Consider the following 10,511-nt stretch of genomic DNA (forward strand, 5'->3'; position numbering starts at 1 on the left):
GATAGATTTCCCAGAAACAAACGTTCATCTGATCCCAGAAACTTTAAAAGGAACCCTCTCAATACATCCTGCCGCACATTTGGTTACCTTGGGGGTGTCTAGGCTGTGGACGCGAGCTGATGGGTTATGTTGTGTGTTGTGAAGGCTGTGTATGGTGAGGCAGTGGTTGTGATTGGGACCGTTGGTGTTGTCGCTGCAGGAGCGGGTCATGGTCTTCTGTGCTCGTCGAACCGTCAGCTGACTGAAACTCCTCTCCAGATAACGTTCACATCTGTGCCGGCTGTGAGAGCAAGACTCCGGTCTACGCAGTCCTGGGACAAAATAAAAAATGATTAAAAAAAAGAAATAAAGTTATTATAAAATTCTGATGAAAACTAGACACCCATTCCTTGAGAAAAATGTGTGTGATGCTGATTAATGTGGCAGTAAACATGTTTTTTGGCTTAAACTTCTCACTCAGAAGTAAATTTCACCATCAGCATTTAGATTGGTTCCCTTTAAGCCTCGTTTTCACTGTGCAGTTCTGTCTGCCTGCTACGATCTCAGGGAAAATGAAGGCTCCAATCACTGCACAAAGGAAGTGCATCTATTGGACTATTGTCCAACCAAAACCGAAAGTTTTCCCCTGAAGCTGGCGATAACTATCCTAAATTACCAAATTATTAATGTGAGTTTTATAGTTACTATACCCAGTGGAAATGGTGGACAGTGGAACAACCACAGTAACTGTGGAAAACGAAATGCAGTGTCCTGAGAAGTGCTGCCAACTCTTTTCCAAAGAAGTAGCTAGCAGTAGCTCCAAAAGTTGCTAAAAGTAGCCAGGTGACGTCATGTGTTCATTTGCATATTGGTGATATAATTGCACACTCATTTGCATAAAGCTTAGTCATTGTCTCCGTATTGTTGGCAGAGGAGACTGAGATTACTGTGAGCACCACTGGGAGTTAAGAACAATAAAATAAAGACTCTTCGAATATATGTCTTGCCTTTTCCCTGATGGTTTCAATAAGTTGCTAAATTTCTCGCATTATGATTGAGTTGCATTATGGGAAGTGTAGGATCCAAAGTTTTTGGAGTATAGACCCCATAAGGATCTAAAATTCACCACATCTCGGTTTCTGCTGGATACATTTTGACCATTTTTCAATTCGTCTATGGTGTGTCCCCCTACTTTATGGAAGTTCAACAAAATGATTCAACTTCAGTAAAATGAAAGTTATAGTATAGTATAGTAAGTACAAGAGTTATTTCTAAGAAAAGCACCCATCTACAAAGAAGTATGCACAATTTGACGTGAATATATCTCTAGCACTTAAGTTTTTTATCAAAAATGTAATCGAATAGCTGCATAAAATTCAGCAAATGTTGTTACATGAGCAGTACGTGTAGCATAAACATTTAATTAATCACAGTTGAGCTAAAAAAGGACATGGAAGGAAGCTAATAAGTTTGCAAGGCAACAGGAGTAAGACAACTTGAGTTCAGATAAACATGGGGAGAGCTGACGACCCAGCCATGCCATGGTCCTATGTGACTGTGGAAAATGAATAATAACCAAATACATATTTCACCATCAATGCTCCACTGGCTCTTATCCTTTCTCAGTTTGCTGATTTCCACAGCCTGAGCGATAGCATCATTCAGCTGCTGCTCTGATACCTGTGACACACAGAAGATTGGAATGAATAACTCAGGTTGATGAAAAGTTCTGGTGCTCGAGGCAACTCACAAACATTTTAAAGGAGACATATCTTTCAGGTTCATCCTCGTATTTTGGTTTTCCCCTAGAACATGTTTGCATGCTTTCATTTTCTCACACTGTTTGTCTGAATGTACCTGTAATTGCCCTCTGTCAGACACCTCTGTTATCTTGCCTGTCTCCTTAAGAGACGACTTCCTTTCCCCCAAACTCATCTTCTCAGGCAGAGAGAGAACTGCACATGTCATTTCACAAAATAAATCTATTTGTACTGCACTTTTTAAAGGTGATTTCTACTGTTGTGGGAAACACATATTAGACTATTGTTTTGCAGAGTCATAGGTAGAATGTAGAACACAGATGTCTTGTTGACAGTAGTGTCTGGGGATTCTTGGTGTTTTAATGACCTGAGGAGGAGTTTACATTCTACATCACACTTCAGCCTTTGTTTAGACACGGACACTAAATCAATCCGTTCAAATACAAGCTAGTGTTTGTGATAATTAGCAGATGTTATATGCTAACAGGCTAAAAAATAAAAATTGAACATTGTACACATGATACCTGCTAAACAACAGCATAGTCATTGTAAGAATGTTAGCATGCAGATGTTAGTCTTTAGCTTAAAGCCCTGCTGCTCCTCAGTACAGCTTCACAGAGCTAGCATGGATTTAGATTCAGTCTTCTTTGACACACACACACACACACACACACACACACACACACACAGTCAAATTACAATCCATGTTGACAGCACAGAGGCCTGCAGTGTAAGCCATGAAGCCACATTAATACTGAGGCAGCACAGGCTGGTTAGAGTGAATGAGGTGGATATGCGTTGCATACTTTGGGGTCGGGGTGACGACTGATGATGACGTGGACTGGACCTGGTGTGCACTGGCTCAGTACTGTGTAGACGTCATTCAGCACCATGCTGTAAACCACAGTGTTGTCGATCTCCATGATCTCATCCCCACATCTGAAGGAAGGGAGGGAAAGTTCAGGGAAATATATCGAAAAAAACAAAAAAAGAGCACTAAGTAGAGAAAATGACATGCTTGTCTGCCTAACTCCCACTCAGTGTGCTAAGAAGAGGAAACATGTTAGCCTATCAATAAAACCTTTTTAATATATGTTGGAAATATAAAATGTAATTCCATTGTAATGGCACAAAACTATTGTGGACACCTCATTGAAACCCAAGTGAGGAAAACTGCTTAAAGTGAATGCATGTGCACTTATTAAATGTTTGGTCTATAAAATGTCAGAACAAAAACAGGAAGAAGGTAGCCCACTGAGGACACACACGCGGGAGCTCGACCAACACCTACGCTTCCTCCGCTGCCAGGTGCTACAAGAGAGCCGCTATGAAACTCGGCTTGTTACATGTTGTTGTAGCAATGCGTGGTTGACCTAATGATCTGTTAGGCACAGAAGATATGACAAATGACATGTACAGTACATTATTTAAAAGTATACTCCTAATTGTATTGAAGCTCTCCGCAAGTGAAAATATTTAAAAAACAACTTCTTTGTATTTTTATATCAAAATCCAATCTCTCTACCTTCATCATCCTTTCTCCCTGTAAAACTATGTTAATATGATGTGTGCCTATGGAAGCTAGTACCAAACAATTCCAACCAATACGATCATGACATCCATCCATCAATCAATCTGCAACTTTTAGCATCAAGGGTGATGTATGGAGCCACAGTCCTCTGCAGCTCCGTATCGCCCTGTATTCTAAACCCGCCCACTTTTTAGCGGCCCAATCAAATGCAAAGGATCACTGCACACCGCACACATTTTCCTTTTCACTGGGAACTGGAGAACTCTTACGGTGTGCGTTACTGACCAACTTACTGTACACACTTCATTACAGTAGAGACATGTTTGTACTGTAGTAATGAATGCTTACCGCAGTCTACCATCCATGTGAGCCACCGATCCTGGAGAGAGGGTGAGGATGTAGATCCCTGGGCACCCGTCACCAGTTGGAACACAGCACAGTCCAATACCCAGACCAACACCAGCCTCTAGGAAATGACACATGCATATATAAACATTTATAATGATATGATTCATTATAATACTGTCCATAATTAAAGGTTTCATTTCAAGAGATTTAGCATTTACACCCCAACAAACCACAGCACAGCCTTGGAAATCCGTCTTTTAGAGCTGAAACTAATAACTGCTTTCATTATTGATCGATCAATCAATCATTTAGTCTGTAAAATGCAAAAACGACAATGACTAATGGCTATCATAAGTTACCAGAGCCTGGAGTGATGTCTAAAAATGTAACACAATTGATTTTACCACTACATGCAGTTTACCAGCGTGAGGAGTGTGAGGAACTTTGTGAAGACTGACCTGTGCAACAGAAAGCCTGAATCACAACCTAGGAGTTTGGTGTTTTAAAGATGTGGTTATTTACCAGGACGGTATACCCAAAAGATGCTATTGGTTGTATTATGGCAAATGCAGGATCCATCTTTTGAGCGTTTTTGTAGAATCTTAAAATTGCTTATTTTTTCTGCAGTGGCAAAAACAAAACCTGTAATAATAAACCTACTAAATGTTCTTTCCATTGCCAGATGAAACCCAGAAAAGCAAGCAACTCTTCCCATCAGAATAACTGTAGGTGGAAACTTCAAATGGTAAAATACCAAAAAGATTTCAATGATTAATTAATGGGTGTTTCACAAGGTCATTGAAGGATCCTTCAACGGTTTTCAAACATGGTACGTCATTGAATCCCCTGAAGAACTGCTCTAATGTCAAGGATCCTTCCAATTCTACCAAGGACTGAATCCTTCGTTCAGAGGATTTTCAAGGATGCATGTGTTCTGTGCAACATCATAACAGAGGTATGAGAGAGCAGCGCTCTTCACAGGCTCCAAAGCTGAGATAACAGGGAGTTCACCCACTTTGTGTCTGCTATGTTTCTGTTTGCCAACATTAGCTAAATAATGATGAAGTTAGCGCTGTGTATGATTCATAGCAATGAGCTAAACTAAATAATATTGGTCTGGTTCAGCAGGTCAAAAACTAACTGACTGCCACTCTCAATAATCACTTATAGCGCCAACTTACTCAGTACATAGCTAGAAGATGGTGGCAAGCCAGTGGCACAGCAAAGGCTGTCTGTGACTTTGAGGGGTGCATATGAATTGTTTTGTATGTTTTGTAGGTTTATCAATTGTAATAATCATAGAAATCCTTGTTGATTTCATTCATTTTTTGCACAGGTTTTGAATCTGTGTATATTGTTTTGAGGATTCCAAAATGAATATTCCTACTAGAACTGATAATGTTCTGAATTATTCTAATTAAGTAAAAAAAAGAAGAAAAAAAAGGTCAATTTCTTCTGCACACCGGCACACTCGCTAGACTGTTCCACTGTGGGTTCTCTGAATGCTAGGAAAGAGTCTAGCCCCTGTAGCCCCCCCCCCCACACACCCTGTGTCTGACCTTTCTGCAGGATGATCTCCATCATGATGCGGTCTCTGGGCTTAGCAGGCTGCTGACCCGGGACACTCATGTTACTGCATGCGTTGTTCAGGTAGTCTCCGATGTCAGCACTGGCCCTGGCCATGCCTGTGGTGGAGCTGAGGGAGCGTGACCTGCATAGCTGAGCTACCTGCGACTGACCACACAGGGTCCCCACACGCAGGCTTGTCCTCACCACCACAGTCAGCAGGCCCTTTTTGATTTGCTGCACAAAGACAGTGAATATTTCAAATCAATGCTAAATGCTTGTAGAAATGTTTGCTGGCTGAGTTTGATCTCTGGGCCCCTATTAACCGCCCACCGAAAACTGAATATGATGTTTAATCTGTTAGAATACTTTTTCTGTGTCGTCCTAATAAACTCAGTCATTCTATTATACAGAAAGACATTTTAAAACAAAGTCATAGTTATTAGTTAATAACTATTAGTAAATCCTCTAGTGGGACACTTTTAAATAATGGCTTCAAGAAGGATTGGGCTGTCACATCTTAATCAGCCAACCAGGTGCTCAAGTAAGACAGGATCAAATGTGATCTATTTATTCAACCAACACATTTCAGCACAGAGCCATCATCAGGGTGGGTAAGAGAACGGGCAAAAGCACAGCTGATGACTCAATCTTTACCCAATGAGCACTATAAGCACTACACACAGCCGAAAGGATGCTCCAGCTCACGAAGAGAAGCGTCAATATAGAAGTGTCCAACAGCATGTCATAGAAACATTTTATGCTAGGAGCCCTTTTATAGTGGAATAGCAAAACTCACAACTCTCTTTATATTTTACTATCATTTTCTTTTCATGCATTCATTCATTCATTCATTTCCCTTCACTTGTTTGTTTGTTTTGTCTTTCCACTTGTCTGCCCTCCACATGCACGCACACACTCATGTACTGTTTATGTTAGTGGCAGAATAAGTATTTACATGCCATATTTAAGTCAAAGTAGTAATACCTCAGTGTAAAAATAGTCTGTTACAAGTAAAAGTTCTGCATTTAAATATTACTGGAGTAAAAGTATATACATATTATCAGAAAAATGTACTTGTAATGTAATGATCGAAAGTAAAAGTATTTATTATGCATGGTGGACCCTGTCAGCGTCAATGAGCATTTTAATGTTGGAGCTGATGGAGTTGGAGTGAATGTCAACTGCGTATTATCGTGTTCATTCAATCAATGCATAATACTTCATATTTCATAAAGATATTTTATCATTTGTGTTTTTGTGTAATGTATAATCTTAAAGGCTCCGCACAGCCATAGTTCACCCACGCATGTGTTTTCACTGATGAGTGCTGCTTGACTAACACCTCTGTGTTTTGGTTGTACAACTTCCCCTGTTATCATTCAAAGTCTGGAGTTTGGGAAGTCATCTTTTCCTTCATTAAACCAGAACGTGATCTTTACCTCAACTAAGTGCTGTGAGAGCCTAAAGATAATCCTAATACGTTTGATAATGCTATAATTGATTTGCCGATATTGTATAGCAAGATCTGATATGGCAGAAAACAATTGAAATACATTGTCAGTGAACATTTACGTCCACTATCAACATTATTGCCACTTGCCAGATACATTAACTAACAACATTTCCTCATAATGTAACAGTAATAGAAAACCACAGCCAGCTTGCATCATGTTTCCCTCAAAATGTATTTGCTGTTACGAATAAGTTGTATATAAACATCATTTTTAGGATACAAAGTTGGACATATTGTTTTGAAACTGCAACTTAAGTTAGTACAGGGGCCTTCTGTTGTACACATGCACACATATGTGGGTCTCTTGCAAAAATAGATACTTCTAGGCAATTGGTTTGGGGATGCAGTACATTAATATTGTATTAAAGTGCAAGAACTACAAATCCCTTTTAACTACAAAATACAGATAAAACCAGTACTGTTATCAGGATCATAATGTAGTAGTCTTACTTTGAACTTGTGAAGGGCTTCATCATGAGTCAGACCATGTAGTGACTCTCCATTCAGCTCCAGGATCTCATCACCTGTGCAGACGACAGAAAGATCTCAGAGCATTAAAGGCTGTGCATCTACACAGGGACATGTCAACTGACACTGTTTAGAAATCTGAAATGGATAAGACTTATGGAAAAGAGTTCCCATCATTTCTAATACATTTACACTCAGTAAGACTTCATTACTACATCATTGTTACTAATTCATTATTAAGAGATGACAAAATCTAAATCTTAACTGCTTTTATCTCCTGCTCCTTAACTTCCAAAACTTCCGCTTCAACAGAGATTTCAACAGCTTTTATTACACTTTCATTAACATGTGGTAAACTTTCAACTAGCATTTCTCAACAGACAGTTAAACTGCTTTTATTTACTACAGAAGTGACAGAAGCCCTGAGAGGGAAGAGAGAGAATCCATATTCTATGTTTGATCGAAATATGTTTCTCTCCTGTAATGATAACTTCAGAAAAAAATGTTCGCCAAGATAATCTTTCTAAATTCTAAGAATTAAGTGTTGTTTGTTGTAATACTAATCTTTGCCACAAGAGGCTGAAGAGCCTATCCCATGTTCTAAAGAGGACTAAAAGCGTTCATGTTTTCTACCAGGTGAGCTTTAATATCTCCGTGCACTCTCAGGGCTTCCGTATGTGTCTGATGAGTGAGAAGAAATAGGTGTTTTACAATAATTAGTAATAGAGAGCGCCCGGGTGAAAATTATAGAAAAAAATACTGTGACAAATTACACAAACACTAAAGTGAGTGTATGAGCTTCATGCACAGAATGTTGTCCCTTACCCTCCTGCAGCCTTCCATCAGCAGCTGCTGCCCCTCCAGGGAAAATGGTCTTGACATAGATCCCCATTGGTCCATACATACTGTCCCTCCCACCCACTATACTGAAGCCCAGACCCTGGAACAGCAGCAGACATATTATCAATAGCATCAGCAATGATTCACATCAACAACAATATAATCACAATCATAATTGGAATCATAATCATAAAAGTAGGAGTAGTTTCACATTTTGTCCAATACTGGTTCATAATTGATACCAGAAGTAAACTAAGACAAGAACACTGGTTGAGTGTGAAAGTTCATTCTTGACCTGGGAAACAGTAGTTTGTGTAGAGAATAGAAGATGATGGAGTTTGCTCACAATCACACTAAGAGGTGTGAAGACATTTAAGTTGTTGTGTGTATGAGCAACAGCGCTATCAACAACCTACAATGTAGACACATTGAACTGTAAAAAACTAGAATAAAAACCGGAGGCACTATTTGCATCCCATAAGAATGATTACAATCAAAGTGTATTGCTGAATTACAAATGAAGTGGGCCAGTTGATGAATCAAGAGCAATGAATAATCTGTAATAAATATTAATTACATGTAAAATTGCACATGAGGTATGGGACTTGGGTGGTGGGTAGGTAAAGTGTCTGCAGTTAACGGTTAAAGAGCATGAAAGAAGTATATTATACGTGTTGAAGAGCAGAAGGGAGAGAAGACCTGTGGGAACACTTGCTCACAATATGATAGAAAATTCAGAGATGAATTCAAGTTGTGGTGGTGGTGGAGGAGTCCTACCTTGCCATGGCCCTTCATCAGCACAACGTTACAGATTATGAAGGCTTGCATGTTGCTGCAGGAGTGTACTAGCTGGGCAGAGCTGAGAGAGCGGGAGGGACGCTGAACAGGCAGGAGAGGAGCAGCATGGAACACACAGACACACAGCAGGGGATTATGTCATGTTTTTTTTTTCTTTACTCCCAGGAAGTAGTAGTACTTTGACCTTTGACACCCAACCTTTGACCGACACCCCACTGTAAGAATCCCAGATGGTCCTTAATGAGTGAGAGAACCTCCGGGCGACCTGTCTTTAACCAGCAAACTGATCAGACTGACTGCTGTGAGTTTCCTGCTCCAGTCATGGCTGGATTAATAGTGGCTCCATATTACAGAAACTTCAGACTCCCCCTACTCTCCGTTTTTCTGGCCCCAGATTTGCTGTGGGTTCATTTTATAAAATACCAACTTCTTCAAGAACATGCAACAAGTAAGCAAAAAGAACAATACTTAAATCAGAGAAGGTCTGAGGACTCGCCTCAAGGACCTGATCATGCCATGTATTGTGCTCTAGCAGTGTACATTTCAAAATGGCTCAAACCAACTAACCACACTACACTAGGGGCTTTGGAGTTTTTCAGCCCTAGAGCATACAGCTCACGAAGTTGGTAGTGCTGTGAAGTGTCAAATTTACTGAAGTCAAGTCTGTCAAGATCAAGTCTGTCTCACTTTTCAGAACACATCAAACATCAGCAGGTGTGTCAGAAGAGTCTGGTGGAGAAGACGGTGTAACACTACAGAGTATAGACCGCAGAGAATAAAGCAACTTTTGCTTGTCAAATTGACTTATTGACCAAACTAAAATGGACAAATATATAAAACTTTGTTTGTGTCAGTTTAGGCATTGATTTTCTGCATCTGCCTTAACTTTAGCATTGCAGGCTTTCTCTTCTTTATAGGATGAGCACAAGTGAACAATATTTATGTGTGGTCGTCAGGTGTGATCTTTCATGCATTCTGTTTAGAATATTAAAAAAAATCTAATACTTGTGTCGTGGTATGAGGAAACTCCAGCTGCTGGGACAGAGACTTCCTGTTTCCATAGAAACCCCCATTCCCATGAGGATGAGGAGTATACAGCTCTGGGGTCTTCATGATGATGCTGTCCAGATCCCCAATCCAGTAAGGATGAACACCTGGTTATACACAGTGTCATCAGGATGAACATGAGGTTTAAAGTCAAGTCAATTATTAGTTAGAAAAGAAGCAAAAGCAGCATTTAGACATTGACATTGACCCAGTTCTTCATTATGATTCTGAAAAGAGTTCAGTTACCAGCCACGACGGTTATGCTGGTATTGTTTTCACCTTGTGAGTCTGTGTGCGTGTCGTCATGTTAAAATTCCTGTAGCAGGAACTACAAAAAAAAAACATTCCTGTCATCCCACTAAGCCCTCTGGGGCAAATTGCACTTAGTGCAAACGCTTAACGAATGCTTCAGGTCTTGTCCGGGCAGCATTCTACCATAGCAGGAACTGCCACAGGAACACAGGAACTCCTTGCAAGGTCATATCAACATGGCCTAGTTGAGCCGGGGGTCGAACCGCTCATCTGTTCTAACACTGAGCCACAGTCGCCACTGTCACTATCTGTATCTCTGGAAGGGACTACAGGTTGTTGTTGGAACACTGGTTTCAACAACCTGCTGCAATAACAACTCTGAAATCTGCCTCCTAATTTCAAATTA

At 40.2% G+C, this 10,511-nt stretch overlaps 1 protein-coding gene across 1 annotated transcript in view; it reads right to left on the reverse strand.

The window, feature by feature from the left end:
• The window catches only part of il16 (interleukin 16), a 28,453-nt gene extending 18,168 nt beyond the window's left edge, over positions 1 to 10,285 (reverse strand). Inside the window, exons 1-9 of the mRNA XM_031876979.1 lie at positions 9,812 to 10,285; positions 8,786 to 8,887; positions 7,994 to 8,108; positions 7,151 to 7,224; positions 5,178 to 5,421; positions 3,619 to 3,736; positions 2,546 to 2,678; positions 1,572 to 1,659; positions 88 to 311 (exon numbers count right to left, since the gene is read on the reverse strand). Of these exons, the coding sequence (XP_031732839.1) occupies positions 88 to 311; positions 1,572 to 1,659; positions 2,546 to 2,678; positions 3,619 to 3,736; positions 5,178 to 5,421; positions 7,151 to 7,224; positions 7,994 to 8,108; positions 8,786 to 8,887; positions 9,812 to 9,919 (1,206 nt within the window). The 5' untranslated portion in view covers positions 9,920 to 10,285. The remainder of the gene's footprint in view (positions 1 to 87; positions 312 to 1,571; positions 1,660 to 2,545; positions 2,679 to 3,618; positions 3,737 to 5,177; positions 5,422 to 7,150; positions 7,225 to 7,993; positions 8,109 to 8,785; positions 8,888 to 9,811) is intronic.
• Between the last annotated feature and the right edge of the window lie 226 nt (positions 10,286 to 10,511).

This window comes from Anarrhichthys ocellatus, unplaced genomic scaffold (assembly GCF_004355925.1).
Source record: "Anarrhichthys ocellatus isolate YVR2014 unplaced genomic scaffold, GSC_Weel_1.0 scaffold121, whole genome shotgun sequence".
Classification (NCBI taxonomy): domain Eukaryota; kingdom Metazoa; phylum Chordata; class Actinopteri; order Perciformes; family Anarhichadidae; genus Anarrhichthys; species Anarrhichthys ocellatus.